The 24,209-nt window shown below is 46.6% G+C and overlaps 1 protein-coding gene across 9 annotated transcripts in view; it reads right to left on the minus strand.

Moving 5' to 3' along the window:
- Window positions 1-24,209, minus strand: part of PRRC2B (proline rich coiled-coil 2B) — a 46,690-nt gene that overhangs the window by 13,344 nt on the left and 9,137 nt on the right. For 7 of the 9 annotated variants that reach the window (XR_009489053.1, XR_009489052.1, XR_009489054.1 and 4 more), the window contains exons 2-22: window positions 19,909-20,076; window positions 18,831-19,008; window positions 18,566-18,668; window positions 17,551-17,623; window positions 14,734-14,877; window positions 13,866-14,107; window positions 13,366-13,487; window positions 12,758-12,900; window positions 12,086-12,176; window positions 11,495-11,687; window positions 10,809-11,124; window positions 9,992-10,185; window positions 7,392-7,596; window positions 6,438-6,657; window positions 3,750-5,810; window positions 3,422-3,621; window positions 2,613-2,758; window positions 2,025-2,166; window positions 1,334-1,413; window positions 439-630; window positions 105-299 (exon numbers count right to left, since the gene is read on the minus strand). Coding sequence is in view for 5 of the 9 variants with exons in the window: in XM_059865127.1 (XP_059721110.1) it covers window positions 105-299; window positions 439-630; window positions 1,334-1,413; window positions 2,025-2,166; window positions 2,613-2,758; window positions 3,422-3,621; window positions 3,750-5,810; window positions 6,438-6,657; window positions 7,392-7,596; window positions 9,992-10,185; window positions 10,809-11,124; window positions 11,495-11,687; window positions 12,086-12,176; window positions 12,758-12,900; window positions 13,366-13,487; window positions 13,866-14,107; window positions 14,734-14,877; window positions 17,551-17,623; window positions 18,566-18,668; window positions 18,831-19,008; window positions 19,909-20,023 (5,355 nt within the window). In the remaining 4 variants the exon portion in view is untranslated. The remainder of the gene's footprint in view (window positions 1-104; window positions 300-438; window positions 631-1,333; window positions 1,414-2,024; window positions 2,167-2,612; window positions 2,759-3,421; window positions 3,622-3,749; window positions 5,811-6,437; window positions 6,658-7,391; window positions 7,597-9,991; window positions 10,186-10,808; window positions 11,125-11,494; window positions 11,688-12,085; window positions 12,177-12,757; window positions 12,901-13,365; window positions 13,488-13,865; window positions 14,108-14,733; window positions 14,878-17,550; window positions 17,624-18,565; window positions 18,669-18,830; window positions 19,009-19,908; window positions 20,077-24,209) is intronic. The other 2 variants (XM_059865128.1, XM_059865129.1) reach the window with 2 other exon arrangements.

Consider the following 24,209-nt stretch of genomic DNA (forward strand, 5'->3'; position numbering starts at 1 on the left):
CTACAGCTGGAAGCTTCCTCTAAATAATCCTTCTGCCTCAAACCACTTTTCATGCCTCAACAAGATCAAATCACCAAGAAGATAAAATTAAATTCAATCCTCACTTTAGGATTTACTCCAAATTCAATGGGTGGCACAGGAAGTACAGAATCCACGTGAATTTCCACCCCATTAACAGGGGGAATATTCCCTTCCAGCCGTTCCGTTCCCTCCGAACCCTTTCTGTTTTTCAGGGAGCGTTCGTTGCCGATTGGTCCGGGCTTGTGTTCCTTGTTCTGTCCTGAGCCTTGATCTGAATCCTTAACAGGAAAGCAGAGAGGCTGAGACACAAAGACCGAATAACCCAACCTCAAGCCTTAAAAACGCTATCAACAACAACACAACCACTTCACAACGTCTCTCACTCTGTGCTCTGGCTTGGCTGCGAATCCAGATTACCTTTTTATCAGTTTGCTTCTGCACTTGCTCCTTCTGGCAGTCAGGCTTTGAGTCCACCAGGCCAGCCCCATTCATCTCCTCTGGTTTGAGGGTGCCATATGGAGAACTGCGCTGAGAGGAGGTCGCGGAGGATTCCCGAGACTCCGCGCTCAAGTCAATGCCACTATCCCCCTGGCTGCCTTTAAATCCCTGCTATGCAAAGCACGAAATGTGTTAAAGCCCCGGACTCCGACCCAGCACCACCGAGGAAAAAACATCCCAGAGAACAGCAAGACTATGTCCCTTTTTCAAATCGCCATCCTGGTTAACTGCAAAGGAGTTGGGCCTGACCTGCAGCACCTCTTGGCTGCTCCTTCAGCTCTACACAGCCCTGACAGGTGAACTGATGCACCACCAGACCATGGCTTCAGAGTAAGGAAATGTGTCCCACAGAACAACTAGGCTGAGACTGCCAAACTCACTTCACATGGGACCCAAATCAAATTTGAACTCTTGGTCTCCAGAGATGAAGTGTTCAAGAACTCCTCTGCCCTCCCTGCATTAAGGCTACAGCTACACACTGCTCACAAGCACAAGGCAGAAACAGGACCTAAGGGATTCCACCCTCCTCGACCACAGTGTGCACCCAGTGATGAGCATAACCCTGGAATAGCTCTATCACACAGTTACTCCAGATTTATACCCACACACAACACCAAGCAGTGTTGGCTTGGCTCTTTAGGTCAAGATTTGAACAGCGCCAAGCTCAAATTAAAACTGCAAAGAGACAGGTTAAAATGGCACAAGCAGAGCTGAGAGTCACTAAGCACAGATGGAGCAATGAGAAGCATAAAAGCCACCTGCATTAATACTTTATACACACAATACCTTGAAGGGCACCTTAGGAGCCACTTACCTCGGTGCTGGACTCAGTGCCATTAAAGGTATTTACAGGCTTGCTCCAGGAATCACTGCCAGGAGACTGAACGGAAAGTGCTGAAAGAGAATGGAGGGCAGGGTTCAGCTGCTTGAAACACAGCTATGAGCACACCCTGTACACATTACACCATCAACCTTCCATTTCTAGACATGAGAAAGGGTATTTTCACCATCTCAGAACATTAAGTGTTGCCCAGACATCTGAGACATGATGCAGCAGAGAAAACAGGGTATGAGGAGTGAGAGCAGAAAACAGGGAGGAGATTTCTTAGGGAACATAACAACAAGAGAAAAACAGGTCAGAGAGAAACAAGGGAGGCACTAACCGCCCAAGGCTAGAAATGAGAAAATGTAGGAAGGCAAAATAAGGAAAAGTAGATCCAGCCCAAGCAGCTATAAAATGCTGTATAGTAGTAACTTGATGTGAAACAAAGACCCAAGAAGCAGATTAGGAGACTGACATGGCCAGCAACAGGAGCAGGATGGCTGAACCCTAAATCATAGAGCTTAGAACAGAGGCTACTCCACATGTCTGCCAGCTCCCCTCCCACTCCCAGCATCAGACAGGAGAGGGTTGTCTGCTCTGAACCATGGACCCCATCCTTGCTGCACATCCCAGAGGACTCCAGCTCTGTGAAACCCTTAGGAACAAACAGACCCAAGCCTACCTGGGCTGTTGCTCTCCCAGATCTCTGTGCCCAGGCTGTTTCCAGACACTGTTACATCACTCTGCTCCAAGCACAGGCTGTTCTGCTTCTTAGCAAATCGTGGTGGAATGCGCGACTGAAGGACGCGGGCCTTGGCAGGTGCCTGTGACAGGAAAGGCACAGGTGTCAGGCTGGGAGGTTCCCCCAGTCTAACAAGGCTGGAGAGAGCTGCTTTTTGTAGTGTGAGGTTTTCTTCTGGCAACAACACAGTCAGAGCGCAAAGGCATCCACTGCTCCTGCTGCCCAATATCCCACCAAGTACAGCCAGCAGCTGGCTTAGAGAGCCAAGCTGCTTTGGATGAAGAACACTCTAGAAACTTAACTCCCAATTAGCAATTTTGCTGCAAGCCAAGAATAGTCAGAAATCAAACTCTCCTTTTCAGACCAGCGGCCCTAAATACGTTTCTGGGGCCCAATACAGGATCTGCACTACTTTGGCATGGTCAACTGTACGTTTTCTGTTCATACAAACACTTTCTGGGACCCTGTTTCTCTGACTGCAATCCAAACCATGTAAGAGGTCCAACTTTTCTGCCTCCCATTCCTCACCTGAGCAGCCTGTTCCTTCTTCCTTCGCTCCTCTTCCAGCAAACGACGCTGTTTTTTAGTAAGAACCTCAATGAAGCCTTCCCCTGCCATGGAACCAACTTCATTCTCTTCTGCTGTGTTCGACACCCGATTATCAATGATGGTACCTGAACAAAGCACACAGAGAGAACACAGTGCACATGTGTGTGCATGTAAAGCTTTGTAATTGCAATAATTTAAACAGTGCACTCCAAAGAGAATCCATTCCAACAATAAGTTCACCTAGCAACATAGCAGCTACATTTAGAAAATAAAATCATGTAGTCTGCTGACATCTACCAGCCACTTTATCTTGCAGGATTTTGCTGTGTCCTCTGTTTCAAGATGAGCACACTTCAGCTGGAGGAGCTGTGTGATAAGTCAGGTAATTCTCTTTTCAGAGATACTAATTTCTTGTCTCCCTGCCATTAGCTCAGCCTCAAATTCCCCACTCTGGATCCTCTCTCAGCTTCCTTCACACAACATAAATTTCAAGTCTAAAAATACATTAGCATCTTAGACAGAAATACAGAAATATTCTTCCTAAACACAAATTTTCTACAGAAGAAACATCAGAGACACTGATGTCAGATCAGGCTGAAAAGTATTCGTTTAAAATTTAACAACAATTTTACCTTCCATGTTTTTCTATTTAGATACACAAGAATTGTCTTGTTTCTGCAAATAAATGGAAAAAAGCCCCTAACCTGATAATAAAAATTACACTGGATTTAATCAGTCAGCCATAATATATTATTCTCTCAAAGAAACAAATGAATCAAGATACTCACTTCCATAACTCAGTTCAAACTGTGACAAGGCTTCTCCCTTCTCACTTGCTCTTTGTGCAGTGGATTTGTGCTCCTTCTCTGGCTTTTTACCCGGCCCCTCAGCACTCTCTGAGTTCACATGGGAGGCCCTATCCAAGCTATAAATGGAGTGGCTGCTCCCACCACTGGTGTTGCCAAGGCCTCCTCCTTCTTCTGGAGACCTACACAGAAAGAAGGGAAAGGATTTAGTTTTGTCAGTAGAATGCGAATAGAAGTGACAAGAAGAAAATGCATGGGGTGTATGTCTGCTCCAACACTGCAAATATCACAGACCAGAAACCAACTTTACCTTTTGCTCTTTATCAGGGTCCCATTCTGCTGGCTCTCGTATCTGGAAGCTGCTCCCACACCAGTCCTGACAGACTGCTCTGCAAACCCTGCCGGCTCAGCCTTGCGGCTCTGCCTGTCCACCAGCGGCCTCTGGCTTGAGAAGCTCCTCTTTGCCAGTTCCCTCTTCTCTCCCAAGCTCCCAGTGCCGAGGCCACCTTCCAGCTGGCCCTCACTCTCGGGAGCTCCATCTCTTCTCTCCCGCCGCTCGCTGAAGTCACTGCTCTCAGATGCTGTCTCCCACTCCTCATTGGCATGGTCTGAAGAGTTCTGGTAGGACAGCTCAGGAGAGCGTCTGCCCGAGATGCTGCTCTTCTCTGCAGTGCCCAGTTTGGGTCTGCCTGGCCACTGGCTGGGCAGCAGATTAGGGCCTCCCTCCTCGGAGTTCCACTGCCCAACTGATTCCCTCTCCTGCCTGAGGCGTCTGAACCGTGGGGGCTTGTCCTGGCGGGGAGGACGCCGCCTCCTGAAGGGCCTGTTCTCTATGTTCTCCTGATCTGCTGAGTAATCCTCCTGGAAAAAGTGCCTTTTGTCATCCAGATGACTCTCATCAAAAACCCGGCTGGAGAAGGAATCCGTGTGTTTGTAAGAATCCTGAATGTAGTCCCTGTCAGACTGCTGCCTGCTCCCAAAACTGTCTGATGAAGATGTGTGGCTGTATTCTTGCCACCCTCCTCCCCCACTCCTGCCTTGCCACTGGGTGGGCTCCTTACCCATGAACCCCCTCCGCCCATAGCCAGAGTTGCTCAGTCTTGGTGGCAGTGATCTCCCAAAGGCTCTTGGAGCTCTCATTTTAGGATCCAGGCTATTGTGATCATCTGAATAGATTTTGTTGGACCTCCAAGACTCTTTGAAGTCTCCCTTTTTCAAATCACTGTCCTCCCTGTCCAGTACAGAGCCTTCATTGCTGTTCTCAGAGCCCCTCTGCCGGCGACGCTTGGGGAGCTCCTCATATTCTGACCCTTCACTGTGTGTCTCGCTGGCAATCCGGCGCCTTGGTTTGCCTCTGGGGAAGTCCTCTGGCTGGTTGAACTCCCGGAGCCCTCGGCCCCGGCTGCTCCTCTGGTTGTTGTTGTAGACCCCCCTGCTGCTCACAACCGTGCCTCGGCCTCTGAAAGTGAACTCTCTGAAGCCTCTCCCTCGCCCACGCCCTTGACCTCTCCCACCGAAGGCTTGCTCCTCATCAATGAAGATCCAGTTGTTTCTTTTTGTGGGAGGGAGATCACTGCTTTCTCTGGATAGCTTGCTCTCCCAGGTTCTTTCTGGCTTCTCTTCTTCTTCTTCCTCTTCTTCCTCTTGGGATTTCTCAGCATCTCGTGCAAGGCTGGTTTGGGAAGAACCTTTGTCATCCAGCAGGTAACGCGTGGAGTTCAGCAAGGCAGCAGAGTCATCTGACTCATTTTCTACCTTCTGAACGGCTGCCTTCTCCTTCAACGGGCGTGAGCTGTCCTCTCCCTCCAGTTTAACCTTCTCCATCTCCTTCTCCTTCTCTTCCACCTTGAGGGCTTTCAGGACTGGCTTTTTAATGGGGCCCGACCGCCGTGTCCTCCCCATTTGCTCCTGGGGCTGCCCGCTGGTGCTGCGGCTCTCAGGAGCCCACTCTGGTGTCTCTTCAGTGGCCTGCTTGGTATTGGCTCCTTCTTTCTTCCATGGGTCAGCACTGAAGGACTGCTCATCCCGGGGTACTTCTTCAGCAACTTCTGCTGCTGTCTCCACAGGTTTCTGATGGTGGCTGATATCCCAACCGTTATATTCAGGCTTCTTCTCTGCTTGGATAAAATCAGGCTCCAGGGGTGAGCACCTCAGGTTCGCATGGCGGCTGCCAGCAGGACAGGCTTCCTGCACACTCTCCTGGTGCTGGAACAGGAGATCCTGGCCTATCCTTTGAGAAGACAGGCAGCTGTCAAAGTCTGCTTGGGCCTTCTTGTCAAAAGCATTCAAATACTCCTCCCCTCTCTCCTCAAAGAGATCTCGCTGAGTGCTCAGACTCTCTGGCCTTCCAGAAGCAGAGTAACTTTCATTCCTGAGAACAAAACAAACAACAAAGGAAAGTCAGATAATGGAGAGCACAGCACAAATCCAAGGGCCCAGGCTGGATACAAGAGGTGACAAGAAATAAACTGAGGTTTATGGTAAATCATGAGGCAATTAACCTATAAATACCAAAATGCTGGGCAGAGCTGCTGTGGCCCCAGGCTGTACTGCCTGGTTTGTTAAATCAATGCATGATAGAGGAAAACAGTTCCTATGATGGGCAGCGAAATTAAGAAATGAAGGGAGATTTAACCTCCAATGATGTGGAGATCTGAAAACAAAGAACTGGTTTTAGAATGTCTAAATAAAGTAGGAGACAACCTAGCAATCATCAGATTTTTTGACTCATGGTTTTTTATACCTTCCCGTGTAGGTGACAAGTCCCCCTCTCCCTCCAAACAGGCTCCAAGCTGGTCAGATAGCAAACTTCTGAATAGCTCAATAGCTCTGTGTAAACCAGCTAAAACACTGAGGAGTGTAAGGGTGCTCCCAGATCAGCACCTGGGCCTGTTCACAGATATCTTTCAGGCCAGCTCTACACCTGCTTTTCAGCAGATGGCTTACAGCAGTACCTCCCATCCCAGCATGCATGAGGACAGGGGAATTCTCCACTCACCTGGCATGCAGCCCCTCCATGCCCATGCTGTCAGCCTGTTTCTGATGTGACAGGGAGTATCCTTTGCTCTGCAGGGATGTGTAGCTGTCCTGGCCCCACACTGGCACAGGATCCAAGGGAGTAGTCTTCCTCTCTGCCTGCCCTGCCTGACAGTTCTGATCTTCAGACCGACAGCTGCTCCCACTGATGGAGTCCTGCTGAATCATGGGCTTCATAATTCCTGCTCACAACAGAGTTCATGCCATTAGCACCAGGATTTCACAGACAAGACGAATTTAACAATCTCCTAGCTTGACTCCCCTTCCTTCTCAGGCAGCAGGTGGCTGCAGCCATGGAAACCTCCCTTGTAAAGGGGAGCCTGTGCTTGGAAAATGCACAGCTGGGAAATACACCTGGAGTGATACAGAAGATGACACAGCTCTCAGAGCCCAGCCCACACAGACACTACACAGCATCACTGGCTTGGGATCAAGCAATCCACCAACTCCAGGGAATGATTTATACATCCTGATGTTTACATTCACACCTCTGAAGATTAGGACAATATAAGAAGGCGCAAAGTGCACAGCTCAGGAACTACAGAGTTTCTCCATCACACTGCCTAAAAGGGGTCTATTAAGATTTCACATTATTGCAGCAACTCCAAAACTCATCCTTCTCCAAAAGCAAGATCAGTGGATCTGCTACCCTATCCTCCAAGGGGCAAGATCAGACACATCCACTAAGGTCACAAAGCAGTCAGGGAAGGTCTCCCACTGCAGTGCAGAGATTGGACAGACACATGTCTACATGCCCTCCCTCCCAGTCTCCCACCACTTGCCACTGCAATCCCTTCTCATCCCCAGAGAAGGGATGCCAACCGGAACACAAAGTCTGGACAGAGGTTAAGACAAACAGCAAATTTCCAGATATGAACCAACTCAACAGCCAAGATAAACACTGCCAACACCTCACCTGAAGGGTGAAGGGCTGAAGGGTAGAAATCCACGGGGGTGCGGCTCGGGGCCATGCGAGGGTCCATGTAGGAGGGCATCATCATCCAGCGGGGGTCGAAGCCGAGCATCTGCGGGTGCGGCGGGTAGAACGTCCGCTGGGGATGGGAGTGCGACGGGGCAGGATAGACCTGCTGCTGCCAGTGCTGCATCTTGTACAGCTGCTCCTGCAAGGAACAGGATGGGCCATTGGACATGGCTGTGGTGCCAGGATTCACACTGAGGTACTGGTCAGCCAAAGGAAAACACGTGCCATCATCAAAGGATCAATCTCTAATCAGATGGGAGGGTGGGGCAGACAGGTAATTCACTACCAGCTGGGAATGTGGCAGCTGTTATTCTGTAAATACCAGGGTAGCCAGGCTATCACACCACTGTGGACCAGACTACAGGGCCAAACACAAGGGATCAGCTTTAAGACCACAATTTGCATCTTCTCAACACTCCTGAATGAATACAGGACAGCTTCCTGTCAAATGCCACTTCATAACTGGTACCCAAATACTTCAGAAGATGTTACATTTTTCAGGAAATGCATCTCTAATTTATTTAGAGTGTAGATATATTAGTTCCACCCCTGTCAGCTTAACAGATTAGATAAAACCAACCTAATTCACATTAAGAGAGCTATTAATATTTTACAGTGTTTTCTGGGCATCCTTCAGAGAAAGGCTGGCACTTGCAGGTTGTTTCCCCATCTCCCACCTTTCTTTATCTGAGGACTCTCATGATGTTATTTTGATTTGACATTTAACTTTTGCTGAAGGTCCAAAAATAATACATATTTGAAAGGAGTTTTGCGTACTGAAGAAAGCTTTCAAACACTAAACAGCTCCAATTAACATCAAATGCATCTACTTACTTGTCAAACGTGCCACCGTATTTTTTTGCTAAGCTTACAACAGTGTCAGATACTGTAACTGTTTATTAATAAAGCCAATCCCCAACAGCAGGGCAAAAGAGACGCCTTTAAATCTGAATCTGACACATCATTACAGCAAGGAAGGCTCTGATAAATGCAGATTATATCTATATTGTCTAGTCCTCTGGTACCTCGGAGAAAATATTTCCTTCACAATACCAACACTTTTCCATTTTATTCTCTTCATGGAGCTACAAAAGCAGCAATGCAAGCCAGCCAAAATATGCACTGCCTCATACATACTAACATCAGAGAGGATAAGAGAAAATAAAATAAAACTTCATGTTCTTCCAGTAGTGATGACCTGTGGTATTATTAGCATGACAGCAAAGACATCCAATTCTTTCTAGTTTAAGAGCATCTCTTTTCAAGAGTAACATTAGGCAGCATTTGCTGCTGTACATCTGAATCATGAAAATGTCAACTGCCGAGCAATGAGCACAGGGAACATCCATAAAAGAGCAATTACTGAGCAAAAGGCAATTGTGAGCTCTTCGCTAAGATCTGCAGCAGCATTGATGATATCCCATTTCAAGTGGTTATTTTATGAAGAATGGCAATTAACTTTGCATTATCTGAAGCCTGAATACTCTGTCCCTTGGTCTCTGCTGCCCTACACAGACTCACTGCATCTGGCAGCAAAGCTGCACAGCACGTATGGCACATACAGCACTGAAAGGTCAGGCAAGAGCCAAGATGCACAAAGCAGCTCAGCTGATGTCTCAGTGCCCCAGAAGAGTTTTCAATGCAACAAAAATGAAACATTTAAGACCAAACATTTTTATGGTGCAAAGAAAACAATGGTCTCAAAGAGCCTCACAGAAAAAATCCAAGTAGGTATTAGATGAGAGCTGAGCAAAGGACCAGCCCTCTGCAAAGGCAGGAGGTAGAATGAGCAGTGTGCCCCTCCAGAACTCCCTCCAAGTCCAGAAGCAGTCCAGGAATTTGCCAAACTAAGCAGTTTGCCCATGGCAATCAAATGGCTGCTCATACCTACAATGGTAAGGACACAGTAAGTGCTGAGTGAAATGGAAGCAGCTGAACCCCAAGGGTTTCCCCTTCCCCTGTCCTGTGTGTTCAGGCACTGCAGCAGTGCTGAAGAACAGCAGCTCATCTTGTGCCAGAGAGTAAAAAGAGATGTTCAGGAGGTTCAAGGCTAGCCCAAGGAACAGAACCTCCCCTGGGCCAGGCCTACACAAGCACCAAGACAGCTACTCAGGCACTCATGGTTTTGGATGTGGGAACATCTGCAGCTTCTCCTGCTCGTGAACATTTGCAAACCAGAGCTCTGCCACAAACCAGAAAGTCCTAAGAGTTCCATTTGTCAGGAGATGCCCAGACAACCATGCAAGACAAGTCAACATTTCTGACAGCATGGTATTTTTCTTCCAGGCAAGTGACAAACCTGGCAGAGCTCTACCCACAGCTCTCGAGCATCACAGGGTGCAAGGAGAACTCATGTAGCCCACAGAGAGCCTTTCTACCCAATGAGACAGGATATTTCCATGAACAGAAGTACTGAAAAAGGCTAGGGCAAAACCCCATTTATCTCCTCCCAGCCCAAAGACTGATGGTGTTGAGAACTGAGCAAACACAATGGCTTACTGGGGGGTCCAGAAAATGGGTTGTGAGCCATTTACCTGCTGCTGTTGCTGCTGCTGCTGCCTCTGGAACCGTGGGGGAAGAGACTTCTGGTATTTGTTGAATTCTTGTGCTGGTGAGGGAGCTTCTCTGAGCTCCTCCTCACTGCTGCTTTGGGCTGCAGCTGCTGGAGCAGGACTCTCCTCTTCCAGATAGCCAACAGAGGCATCCTGTGTGTGAAACTCAGGGGTTGCTGCAGAGAAGAAAACAATCCCTCAAGAGCCTGCTCATGACAGACTTGGGAGTGCACCACCACCACACATCATACACAGCTGTGGGCATGTCCTGCCTGTAATACATGGCTGAACCTTACTACAATCATATACAGCACATCCTTTACCTTGACAGCCCTAAAGAGGGTTTTGTCCATTTTATTTTAATGATAAATTCTGAGATCCTCCTTTACTATCAGCCTTCTGCTTAAGCACTGGGGAGAAAGTCCTTTTCCCCATTAGTCCTTAAACCTGGGAGCACTTACTGGTTTTCTGATCTATGGCCACAAGCACTTGATATTAACATCCAATCATGAGAAGCCCATGAGGCCCATTCCAACAAGCCCTCTGCTAGCACAGCTCACTGAGCACAGGTAAAGGCAACTGAAGAAGTTTGCATTTGTTTTAATAACTTTTTCTATTTAATCAACCTTGTCAACAATGCAAAATACTCTGCAGAATACAAGCAGCAGCTGATCTCTCAAGGGCAGCTGAAGGACCCTCTGAATACTCCCTTCCAGGAATTCCCCCACTCCAGCTAAAGTAGCAGCACAATAGCAAAAAAAGCAATTTTTACAGGGTGAGGCAGGTAGTGTTTCTGTACCTTTACGGAAAGCGTGGCCATTCTCTTGTGTAGTGTTTTTCTCTGTGCTGGGAGGTCGCACATCTTCATTCTCTGTGTGTTTCTGTGTCTCCCCACTCTTCTGAGCCAGTTTGCATTTCTGATCAAGTTGCTTGAGCTTTGCAGCACAGGCTGCCAGGCGCTCCTCCCTGGCTCGCCGCTCCTCCTCCTCCCGTCGCCTCCTGGCTCTCTCGACAGCCTCAGAGATCTCAGAGTGCACAAACTTCTGTCTCACAGGCACCTTTTCTTCTTTATCCTCAAGGGACTGCTGTCTGAGAACACTTCCCAGTGCGGGTTTCTGCCAGAGAAAAAACCATTCCTCCATAAGCGTGACCCAACCAGTGCCTCTATCTTGAGATCTTCAACCCACGGTGACAATATTCCCTTCTGACTCCCTCCCCTTATCCTCAAGCACAAATCCCCCTGTTACTGGGAAGAGCTATTGATATTTGGTTCAGTAACTCCATTTTCTCACTGACAACCCCACTGTTCCAGACCAGCTTCAATTTCTTTTCCCTAGTGGAAATGCTATGCAGATAGATTTCTCTCCAGGTGGCTATAAACTAAGAATAGAGAAATTCATCAGCATCCCATTTCCAATTAAATGTCAAACTGGCCTCTTAAGGACAATGATGGGCTTCCAGCTCACCCTCGTGAGTTCAACCTACCTGGTATTCTGAGGCAGAGCTCCAGCCATTCAGCTTCCTCGGAGGCTGCTGTGAATCCTGTGCTTTCCGGACTGGCCGGGACAAGCCAACTGAATCATTCCAATTCTTTCCTTCCTCCAAGGTGTGCTTGACATCTGCACTGTCTGCAGAGCTCAGGGACAACTGTCGCTGCCTTCTGGGATCCCAGCTGTTCCTGTCACATAAACAGCTTTATTATTGCATTTGCTACTTGCTTCAAAAAGCACTTGGAGCCTAATCAAATGGCAAAGGCAACTGACTCTAATAAAAAGGCAACTGACTCTCAAAAAACCACCAAAACAAGTGATATGCCTCTCTGAAGGTACATAAGGATCAACTCCACTATTGTGCAGCAGGATAAAGGTGAGGAGGAAAAAAGCCTGGCAAACTGAAAGTCAGCTGCTAGACCCACACAAAGCCTTGAAGACCACTCAAACACTGCCCAGTAAAATCAATGAAGTCACAGTAACAAATTAGAGGGATCAAGACTCCACATTTAGAAAAGTTTTTAAAGATCCTGGTACTGCTCACTTTTACTAAAGGTAAACTGTAGGTGCAAATACAGTGACTTACCACTTCTGTCGTCCATCTTTAAGAGTTTCTTCCTCTTCTTCATCTTCACTAAACTTTAGTTTCTCAGAATAATCCACTTCATCATGAATGCCTACAAAGGCAGCAAGGGAGAACAGATTTATGAGAGAAGAGAAACAGGTCCTTGTCCTGATAAAGCTTATGCCCCCCCTTTAGCACTAAATTACAGGACACACAGGCTTGGCATGAACTACTCACAAAGCCAAATGTCCAGTACTGGTCCTGGAAATCACAAAATAGCTTCGGTTGGAAGGGACCTTTAATGTCATCTACCAACCTCCCTCAATGAGCAGGGACCACTTCAGCTGGATTAGGCAAGAAATTATGGGAGCAGTGGGGGCACACGCTAGTGAACAGCTGGACTGGAGGAGCAGCGAACAGCCTGGGAGTGGGGGCTGCAAATGAGAGGGCAGTCACCAAGCCAGACTGTGTGCTAGTAGATACTGAATGCCATGACTGAAAAGGCAGTACTAACTCTCCTTCCCAGCACCCACAGTCCTATCCCCTCCTGCTGTGCTTGGTGTTTTCAGATTTTAGGAGTCTTCAGATCCAGTTCCTTGAGCACAATGTGATGGAAGGATCAGAAGGATCCATTGTGTCATCATTTACACCAATTTCACAACTACACAAAGCCAGAGCATGAAGGCACTTTACCTGCCCATCCATCATCTGCATCATTGTCCAGCTCATCCAGCCCCTTCAGGTTCTCTGCATTGATGATGGTGGGCCGAGGCACTCGCTCCAGCTGCTGCCGAACTGGGCGCGTTGGGCGAGACAGGCTGAGCCTGTTCTCTTTTCTATAGGAAAACACAGAACTGGTCAGAAACAGCAAAAACAAAATCAAAGAATGCAGAGCTGAGTTAGTAATACCAAATCAGTCCTTTTCTACTATGCACTTATATACACTTATATACAATTCATCCAAGTTTCTCTCCCTGTTCAGCGGTTTCTTCCCTTTGTCTACTTGGTATCCACTTCCTAGAACTTACAGATCAGAGCTGCAACCCCTCCAGTCTAGGATCACACCCCAATTCTGATGTCTGCCTGCTCTTCAGACACACAATGCTCATAGTCTTGCAACATTTCAGCTGCTGTTGCAGCTGGAGAAAAGCACTGCTGCTTTGGGTAAAAACCAGAGTTTCCCTTTGGTGCCTGCAGCTTCACACATGCAACTGCACCCTTGGCCCAAATTCTTGCCTAGTTTAAGGTTCACGTCACACCCTGAACCTGCCTTTTACGTGGGAAATTGATGGCAGCCTTACCCATCCTGGTCATTCATCTGGAATTGTCTGAAAGGTACCCGGGGCTCAAGCCGAAGCTGAGGAACAGGGAAAGACCCTCGCTCCAGCGACGCAGGGGTCTCAGATGGCTGTTGTGGACACATCTGGAATGAGGCAAAGCAGAACAGACTGGTTTTTCTCCTTGCCACAGGAAGGTTTACCCAGATTAGGTTACAAACATGAGCAAGGTAGCTGCATACATGAGCAAAAGGGAAAGAAACATCTCACATCTGGCTGCCCAACAGGCCACATGCTAATGGCTCCCTCTCCAGCTCCAGAGGGAAAGGGACAACTGGACAACTTCTCTTTGGACTGAGCAAGGCTGTGCTACACAAACTAAAAACATGTCAAGAGAAGGATCCCTGAGCAAGCCCTGGCAGCCAACTGAGAGTCCAGAAAACACATCCCAGCTGCCTTCAACTCCCCCGTTATCTTAAGAACGAAAGTCATCATCACAAAGGCGTGGAGAAAGGGTCACTCACAAAAGCAGGCAGCATGTCATGGTAGGTGGGTGGCTGGTAGACATTTCCCATGAACTGCGAGGCCCCTTTGCGGAGGGGCTGAGCTGGGCGGAGAGACGGCTCCTTGGCATCGCTGGCGCTCGCTGAGGAGGGGGCCCCGTCTCCAGTGCTGGGGGTCTTGCTGCCCAGCTCAGCAGGGGAGGCGGTCAGAGATGTGGCAGAGGTGACGTTCCTCCCACCGCCCTCCCTCCAACTGGTGACATCTGGAAAGGAGGTAATAATTATGTTAATAATTGTAAATGTAGGCAGCCACTCTGCCAGAAAGTCTCGAAACCTCAAGTACTCTGGTCAAGACCTAATTACCCCAAGGTTGTAGAAAAATATCAAGGATCAATAAGAATTTCCAACTGTGTTTATTTTAAGAGAGGAGCTGTTACTAAGTAATTGCTGCACCAGTGATGTCCTTATTTGCCAATAAACCTGAACTCCTACCAGTGTTCCCCATCTCCACACTCCTTACCCTGCAGAATTAAGGCCAATTAGATGCAAAAACAGTGAAAGAGAAGCCACATTACACCACACACTGATTTCACTGCAGCTCCCCCAGCCTGGGAAGGGGCCTGCTTTGCAACGTCACACAGCAATTTTTATTAAACAATGTAGTAGATGACAGTCCATACTTGGCTGTCTGGACCACAGAACATCAGCACCACATGCCAATCTCTGATCATCTGCTAAGCAGCCTGACACATGTGAGCTCATAAAAAGATAAAAGGAAACGTAAGGATGAAGTTCTCGGTACTACAGTGAACTGGCAAGCCCTGCCCCAAACAGGGTCAATGGGGTTACTGGGCTGGGATAAGGCAGGCAGACACAATCCTTCACTCACTCTGGGGGCGGAGGCTTGGTCCTGGCCCATACGACGGATCTAAGGCGCCCTTTTCTTTGCCAACCTTGTCCTGCTCGCCAGCTGCTTTCAGCGTCGGAAATTCCTCGGGAGAGAAGGATAACAGTCGGCTTGAGGCCCTTGAACCTGTCAGACAAATAAGTGTGGCACTCAGAGAAGATCTTTCCACTGCTTCATCTCCCTTATGAGATCAGCCTGGAAATGTGTTTCCTGGGAATCTGGGCCTCAGGCACATTTAAACCCAAATTACTGTCGCACCAGCACCTCACTTCACATCCCCAACACTCTCAGACACTGTCACCAACACGACAGCACGTGTCCTCACCTAGCACTCCCACACTCAGGATTTTCATGTAAATTCTCACATTCAATGAAGTCAGTGAACTTTCTCAGCTTCCAATTATTTTTGTGAAGTACAGAATTCAGACAGAGGCAGAGATATAAATTCTGCAAGATTGCTCATAAATGATACCCTGCTATCAAGTATTTGACATCTCTATTCAGACACTTCTTGCTCAGACCTCACTCTGCCAGGGAAGTCTATTGTTAAAATTTCTGTTGATCAGTGAAACAACACAGGTAAGGGCAGATGTTCTATGCTTTCCTCCCTGCTGCAGCATTTTCAAGATGCAGATCACTGGCCAGCTCAGGCCAGATTCATTTCTAGTCAGTGGCAAATTGTCTTGCTGAGTCATCAGTCACAACAGTTTTCTGTCAATTCTAAAGATCTGCCAGTGACTGGAACACAAAACACAGCAATTCTCCTAAATCTGCTGGCAAGATAACACTGAATAAAAGGAAATTACAAGCATTATTGTACTATTACACATTAAAAGAATTGCTTTTTTGAGAACTGTTTCTTAGTGTTACTTGGTAAAGCTCTCTTAAAAAGAGCATTTCAGAATTTTATTAGAAGTATCAGCCATGAGTACTGAAGACTTGACAAGAGTCTCATCTATCTTTCTCCTTCCTTGCCCTGGCTTAAGTAATTTTAATTTTTTCCAATTTTCTGGAATTTGCACACTGCACAAGACCTCCCATGTGAAATTTCCAGGAAAGACTCTGCAACAGCTGCATGAAACACTTTGAATTTTAGACAGATGAAAATACTTGAGAAGGACATTGCCTAATTTATTGCAAAGTAGCTAAGACTTGCTGAAGAGTTCTGATTTTTACTGAACTAGAATGGCACAGGTAAGTGTCTTTCAGGGGAGACATCTACCCCCAGGGAAGGCTGCACCATTTGAGGACTATTTATGTGCAGCCATTAACAGTTGGTACTCTAACCCTAAGCAGCACCACACTGAAAAAAAGTTTGGTGCCCCTTTTATTTCTCCAAATGTCCTTTATACAAAGACACAGGCATGGAAAAGTCCATAATTAATTTATTAGGCCACTTTTCTTTGGGATACACCCTCCAAAAGACATTTTACAGCTCTTAGACTTAAAAAGAGCAAAAAGCAAAGAGATTCCCCTCTTTGAAATACCTGAATTAGCTAAGAAGGAAAAGCAATTGTTCACTGCCACTAGAGAAGAGGTGTAAGCATGGGATGGCCTAAGAAATCCTTTCAGACAGATTTCTGACGCTTCTGTGAGTCAATTACCTTCTAATTAAGCTGTTCTTAGCCACATAAGCAACTGTTTCCTTGGGTTGAGAACTCTATATTGTTAAGTGTGACCTAGAATGAGTTTTCAAAAAATCCTTTAAGAACATTGTTAGATGATCAGATTTCAAAATGACTCTCCAGGAGGTCTACACAGAAAGAGTCAAAAAAGTACCAATTAACCAAACAAGACAGTCTTTGCACTGGCCACCAGCCTCAGGCAAGGACAAGTTTCTGCTTTAACATTTAGCCTTTGAGAAACACCCTCTCATTAAGGGCCTCATTTAATTTAGGATAAATTCGTCCCCTCTGTTTCTGCAATCAGCAGCTGTCTGTCCTTTCAAATCTCTCTGCAATTTCACTTGACAAGTGAATGGTTCCAGGTCTGTTCACATTATAACAGTGGAACTGAGCTGTTATTCTCACTATGGTTTTAATGGCACTACTCAGTGCAGCTGGAAACCACCTCCTGTGTGGAAATGGATGCATCAGAACACAACTAAACTCCCAATTCATGTTAACAGTGCTTCAGGATTCTCAGTCAAGCAGAAGCCATTAGCAGCACAGCTACTGAGGGACACTCAATAGCAAGGCCTCAGCCAATGTGTAGGCGAGTGCACCCTGCAGCAGCTCCACTGCCACTTCCACCCACTGCCACTGCAACTCCCTTGGATCACAGATACTGTACAAGAACATTCCAGCCTCACTTCTGACTACTCACTTAGGTGAAGATCTCCTTGCTACTGCCCATGGAGATACCTACATTTCCCCTCTCCAATGTCCCCTTCTTCTCTTCTAAAGCAATCCCTCCCCTATTTCATTGTGTTGACTGCACCTTTGTTACACACTGCTCTGGGCTGACTAAAGATGCTCATGATGGGGGCAAAGATTTCCTTTCTCCTTCAGAACCTTACCCTCCCAGAACTCCCTGCTGCATCCCAGGAGCATGACTTGCTCTGGTTCCATGTGGCCATGAGACACATTCTGTTCAAGCCATGTCTTGCACTGGCAGCCCTGAACTGATTCAGCTGCACCATTCCAGCCAACACTGCACACAGACTGGAAACAGGACTCACAAGGCCTCACTCCCATTCTGCACCAGGCTGACAGAGAGGGCAGGAAGAAATGGAGCCCACCCCATCTCATGCCTGTCTGGGAAAAGCAGGCACATAACAGCTCAGTTTATCATACTCACCACCTTCTTGTCCTGCTGGCTTTCCATTCAGCTGTGCCCATGACTTTGGTCCACCTGGCACTGAATTTGTACTCTGAAAACAAAACAAAGCAAAAAGAAACCCCAACATGGATCAGTTAAGATTCATGACTGTTTCTCATTTCCTGGCTGGCACCTGCTATGGTTCAGGCCTCCAGATCACCCAGAGACCACAGGTCCCCACAGCTTCAAGCTGGGACTACAGTCAGCTGCTCCCCACTCCAGCGTACTACAATTTTACAGTATAAATCCTCTGCTCTGCCCTTGTGTCTCTCCTCTGCCCACTTTCACCACCTATTTCCTCAACTTGTTCTCTCATTAAGCTTTCCTTTTGTTCTGCTGCATTTTCCCAAATGTTCTCCTTAATCTTCCAGATTTGTTCCATGCTATACCTCAGCTTGAAGGCTACCCTACTTTCTCATGCATTAACCACTGTTCTCCTCTTCAAAACATAACCTCTGTCCTGATTTCCCTAAAGCTCATGGGCTGGGATTTTTTTTTTTAACCAGAAGTATGAAATCTACAACACATAGGGGGTCAGGTCCTTGCACTCTCCAGGACACCTTCTTAGTTGCCAGTAGCTTTTTCAAGTCCTAACACTGGCTACTTCTCCCACATGACCAGATTTCTTCCCATCAAGTCCCATCAGGCTGGGAGCAAGAGCTGGATCTGTTGTCACCAAGCAACATTTGAATTACAACCAAAGTAGAATAGTTTAGAAGTGCTAACCAGCATCCCACATTCCAGCCATTTTTTTCCTAGACTACAACTAGAATTACTGCACACATTTGAGAAATATAATTTTGTTTATTTTACTTCTGTAACTGCAGCACAACGCTCCTGGTGCACAGCAGCTTGGACTCAAGACAGTCACTTCCACAATAACTGATTATACAGGAGCTTTTTCTTTAGCACAAGGCAACACAGGCAATTAAAGTCCTCAAGCTGCCTGGGGACAGGGGAAGCAGGGTGGCAGTCAGAGACTGCTGGCACCTACCTCCTGACTGATTGACTGTGTCGGTTTCTGTAAATTGGAGACAGATTTCTGCAAACCCTGCTGCGGCAGCGACTCCTGCAGCTGTGCAGCCGTCACACTGGAACTGAGCAGAGACAGCAGAGGTGAGACCAAAGGGGAGGAAGGCAGGAAAACAACTCTACATTGGCACAGACAACAGAGAACTGATCCCTGTAAGGGCTGACACCAAGCACAGCAGTGCACAACCACTGCTGCCTGCCAAAATTCAAAGATTCACTCTACCCACCTCTTTTGGTCTGGCTGATCCTGCTTGTTTGCCCATCCTGTACCGTCCTTGGGTACTATAATGATGTTGGGGTCGTTTCCTTTGTTCTCAGACTTCAAGCTAGGCAAATTTGCAGGAGGTGGCATGCGCCGGGCAGCAGCAACTTTCCCAAGACTCTGTAAGCCATGTCTAGGAATAACTGGTGAGAAAGGAACAGCAGCAGGTCAGAGGGCTGTATCCTGCTAGATAAGTAACCTTAATTAGGAAGCTGTGGCTGGGCACAGCCCCAGCAGAAGTGCTGCTGCTATGTCAACACACAGGTTGTTTCCCACAGGACCACAGATGCAGCCGTCTGTTCCAGCAGCTGGCAAACAGCTCCTGCAGTGGAGGGAGAAAAATCATTCTCCCCAACAAAGTGCTCACAGAGCCTTTTAGGAGGATTTACACAGGTAGCTCTTTCATTTCACCAAGGAGAAGCAGCACCACCTTTTTACAGCTTAGGGAAATGGCCACATAAGTCCACCTTTTAGCAGGCAAACAGTTCACCTAACCCAGGAATCCTGAGGTCTCCGTTTTCCACCTCTATACACCAGACCACATTTATTAAGGAAGTATTTTATTTTTTGTTTTCTATTCTCACACCAAATCCAGAGCCAGTCCATTTTTTTGAACCCACTATCTACTTTTCATCGTATTTCCACTGCAAAACCAACTCAGGTTCTTTCCCATTGGCCTTCAGCCCTTGACACTCACCTCACAAAAGGTCTGACCAGCTTAAGGCACTTCAGTCAGCTCAGGTGCCCTGTCCTAGCACAGCCTAAGGCCCTGGTAAGGCCTCCACTCAAGTCTGCTACCTGCCAACTCTGCAGAAGGCTAAATGAAAGGGCCAAGAGCCCCCACCTGTCCTGTGTAATTCCTCTATGTCTCCACAATAAAAGAGCCATGGAGATTTTCCTCTAGATCTTAATGAAACACAGGCTTTGACACCTGCACCAACACTGCAACCCAGACGTGTCCCACAGGGTCAACACCCTGAACGAGCTCTGCCACAATACAGTGTGGAAGACATCAAAAGGAGCTTTCTGGAGGTGTTTCTTACCTGTAGTTCTGATAGCTTCTATTGACTTTCCTTTATACTTATCAAACAGGCTGAGAGTCGAGTACTTGCTTTTCCCATCCTTTCCCTTGGTTATTTGCCCCAAACGATCGGACATTGCGATGAAATGTCATCTAGTAAGGAAATTTCTCTGCGCCGCTCCCGATCTGCCTTTTAATGGAAGAGAACAGGAAAACCCCATCAAATGGATTCTTCAGTTATGGACAAGCAAAACACAGAACACACACAACAGTAAGAACTGAAAATACAAGCGAGCACACACACCAGTTTTAACTCCCTCCTCTTTAGTCACACGAAGCTTTTGGGCTTTAAGATTCACAGACTGAATGAAAAGAACTGCAGGAACACACTTCTCATGGCAACTTTTTTCTGCCACTCTAGTGGTGAAAGAAGTGAGATTCTTTAAGTATGAGAACACAAGACCCAGGGGGTCAACAAGACCTTTAAAAGAGTAAGGCTGACAAACAGCTAAACACAAGGATTCCTAAACATAAATGCCAGAAAAGCACTGTATCTTTGTATCTTATACTACACTAGAATTTATCATTGCATTTCCCCTGAAGCACTGGGTTTGTAATGTTTAGATTATGGTTCCACACTGGCCACAGCTATACCAGCAATTAATGCTTTGACAGCATCACTGGAAGACAACAGAACTATTTCTCCAAATCCCCTTTTCTCATTGGCTAGCCATGAAAGAGAATTATGGAGTCAGAAAAAACCTGCTCAACTGTACCAGATTCAGATTCTTGAGCCAGTGAGTTCAGCTGTTCTACTATGAATTCTCCAAACACATTACCAAAAAATTATATTCCTCTGTTGCTGGCATCTTGAACATAATTTTTAGCTTGAAATGTACTTTCTGTAATGGATGTGGTTTATTAGTTTTCCAATCTGATCTTTGCTGGCACAACATGCTGTGAGTAACACCCATCATGCAGGCAGTCTCCTTACTTTGGCTTTTTGGCTCTTGGAGCCTGGGGTAAAGTTGAAACACGTAGTGCTCACACTGTACATCAACTTTTATGTCAGAAAAGACACTCTGCTTACTTTCAATGGACCTATCTTATATTTTTTTAAAGCATCATTCTGTTCTAAATTTTCTCAAATCTAGGAGCTTCATCTAACCTTTTCTCACATAATTAAGATTTCCAGATTTTTTGTTGTAAAGCCTCTACTTCAAGCCCAAAACTGCTGGCAGTTTCATTTCACCATCTGTTAGGGTAAAATGAAACCATTCTAGGGTTTCAACTCTGTGTTGGGAGTAACAAAACACTATATACATGTGTGTGTGTGTGTATATATATATATATATACACACACATACACATATCTCTGATCTTCCCACACCTCACACTTTCTGAAACCCACCCAGCTGAAAGCCTTTTCCAACAGAGACAGCAATCACTCTTTCTGAAAGAAACTGTAACTGACCAAAGGCTACAATTCCCATCAGCAATGCCTTATCAAATACTATTTGCAGGTAAGAGGATCAGTCCATCACACATTATGTACAAATTAAAGCACAGACTGTGAACATGCTGGATAGAGCCAGACTGGGAATGCAGTGCCAAATGCAACTGGCCCAGTAAAGCCCATCTAAAGGCTGCTGTTGTGGCAGGTGTCTGACCAATATGCCCAGCACTATATAGCATTTGCTCCTGCACTGCAGGATTTAAACCACGTCTATCAGGAGGAAGAAGCCATGGACTGTGCAAGGTGGTCAAGGAGAGAGAAAGAAAAGTGTTTTCTGTCACTCAACAACAGCATCCACAGGATGCTCAGGAAAAACACCCGGGTGCCCAAGAAGCCCCTCACAGCATTTCTGCTGGACCACCACACGGGGCTGCAGCATGAAGGCTTTGTGGAGGCAACAAAGGATGGCTGGCAATCTTGAGGCACCTCTTCCTGCAGAGTAGCAAACAGATCTTTGGCTCCAGTCTGGTTCATCTTTGCTCAGATGGCCACTATGTGCCAAAGAAAACAACAGCTCCTCCCTCACTTACCCATTTGCACTGTATTTTATTAGTAGGACAGACATAAAAGAGAGGGAGAAAACACACTGATTAGCATACACTTGGCAGGAAAGCACAAGTTGGACTGAGAACAATGAGCTTTTTGAAGGGGCAGAGCTGCGGGGAGCCCCAGAGCAGAACAAAGAGCAGAGGGTGCTGTGCTGGCAAGAGCACAACCACCTGCTTTTACAGGTATATTGAGCCTTGCAGAGGGAGCCTGGCTCAGGGCCTATCCACACCATGTCAACCCTGTACCAACCTCACAATAAAAGCAGTAACATCTACTCTGAAGTTTAGAAAGCTCAAACCAGACAAAATTAGAAGGTGTTTAAAAATAACCCAACAACAACAAACCACCTACCCAGATCAGATTCAGGAGTTATCTGGTTAACAGAAACACCATGAGTTCCTAAAAGTCAGTGTGCAAACAGCACACAGGGCAATGCTGCCAAAGAGAAACCTTGACAACAGTTACATAACCAGGTCTCAGCTGCCCCTTGATTACATCTATCATTAAAAGGATTGGGGAAGAATAAACAACCACTGCACAACAGAGAACCTGGGGACATGTCAGGATAAAGCCCCTTGCCAAACTTCCTGGGACAGACAAAACTGCTGTCTGGATTAATGAAATTTACTTTCAACTCCTTCAATGCTCTGAAGACGTGAAAAACAGCTTTGTTTGTGTGCTATGTGTGTGCTCCAAAGGGGAAAAGGAGACCATGGAGAGGTGAAGCAATTTCCATAGTCACTGTGCAAAGAGGCTGCAGCAGCACTGAGCTGGGTCAGAGCTGTTGGACTGGCAGGACCTTGCTGCCTGTCCCTCCTGCAGATCCCAGCAACTCCAAGGGTGTTATCAGCCAGGGAGATCACTCAGCACCCAGCTCACCCACAGCACTTCAAAGAGGCCACAGAGCCTTCCAAGGCTGGCACAACACTGCACTATCTTCCCATCACACAGTTAAGCAGGGAATCCAGGTAGGGATCATAAAGACCTTCCAGTCTTGAAGAGCAAAGCAATTTCTGATAAAAATCGTGGTTCATTTAGAACTGAACTGCCAGCCTGCATGCTCATTATTAGTAGAGCTGGAACTAGAAGGCACATGCTGATGCTGACAAGTGAAAACTGACAGCCTCGGCAGAGCCTCTGACCTGTGCTCAGGGTTCCCGTGCCCAACAGCTGACCCTGAAGGAAGCAATATCCCCTGTTACAGAGAAATCGTAAAAAATCCATCACCAGCATTTCTGCAAGGTCTCTCTCTGGGTTTATAGAGGTCTGGGGGGGAAGGCTTGCTATCAGTTTCAGCATGGAGGGTAGCTCTTCTCATTTTCCTACTACATCCAGGGACAGCAACAGACAGCAAAACACTGAGTGTCTGAGCAATCATAAAATACTGCAGTATGACCAGTTCCATTAGAGATCCCAGGATACAAATAACTGCACTGAAGCACTTAGGTAGAGAGCTCCAGTGCCCAGGCATAGTCATGTCCACATCATACTACCCTAGATCCTATTTTTGGGTATTGACCCTGTCTAACTGCCTTTTAAAGGGAGAAATTCTAAACCAGAAAGCAACAGTGACATTTTAACATCTTTAAGACATTAGCTTTACAAGCATGCAAGTCTTGGAGTTACAGCCTGTCCTGAAACAAACATGAAAACCTTGAGTTCCTGGCACTGGTAAGAACTGGAAACCCCTGAGCTGAAAACACAGCCAAACAGAGGGACTCCTGACGAACAGGATTGTCTGCAAAGCTCTTTGCAAATCTATGTATGCAGGAGGCTGGGCTGCTGGTGTTTTATTCACAAGACTTCAATGGAGCTTGAGTATCTGGAAGTCAGCCAGCCTTAGCTGAGCAGGGCAAACAGATTTATGAAAGGTAACACACATACTAGAAAGAATCATTTCAGCTACTCACACACCACTGAGCTCTACACCGAACACAGTCCTGACTACTGCAGATCTTCACTCCTTGCTCACTTCACAGCAGCAGTCACCAACACAAAAAACAACAGAATGGAGATTAACAGGGAAAAGGTTTTGCTTCACAAGCAGAATAATTTCTGACGTAATTTTTTACAAAATGTTCACAACGTCACAGGCTGGAAAAGCTAAAGAGTACTTTCAGAAGAGAAAAGTGTCTGGAGTTAGGTTAAACTGAAATACATTGTGGTTCCTAATGTTACCAGCAATGTGAAACCCTTTAAAAAATACAGTATAGTTTTACAGGAGATTAATGATGTTCACTCTTCTTTAAATACACACA

This window comes from Haemorhous mexicanus, chromosome 21 (genome assembly GCF_027477595.1).
Source record: "Haemorhous mexicanus isolate bHaeMex1 chromosome 21, bHaeMex1.pri, whole genome shotgun sequence".
Lineage (NCBI taxonomy): Eukaryota > Metazoa > Chordata > Aves > Passeriformes > Fringillidae > Haemorhous > Haemorhous mexicanus.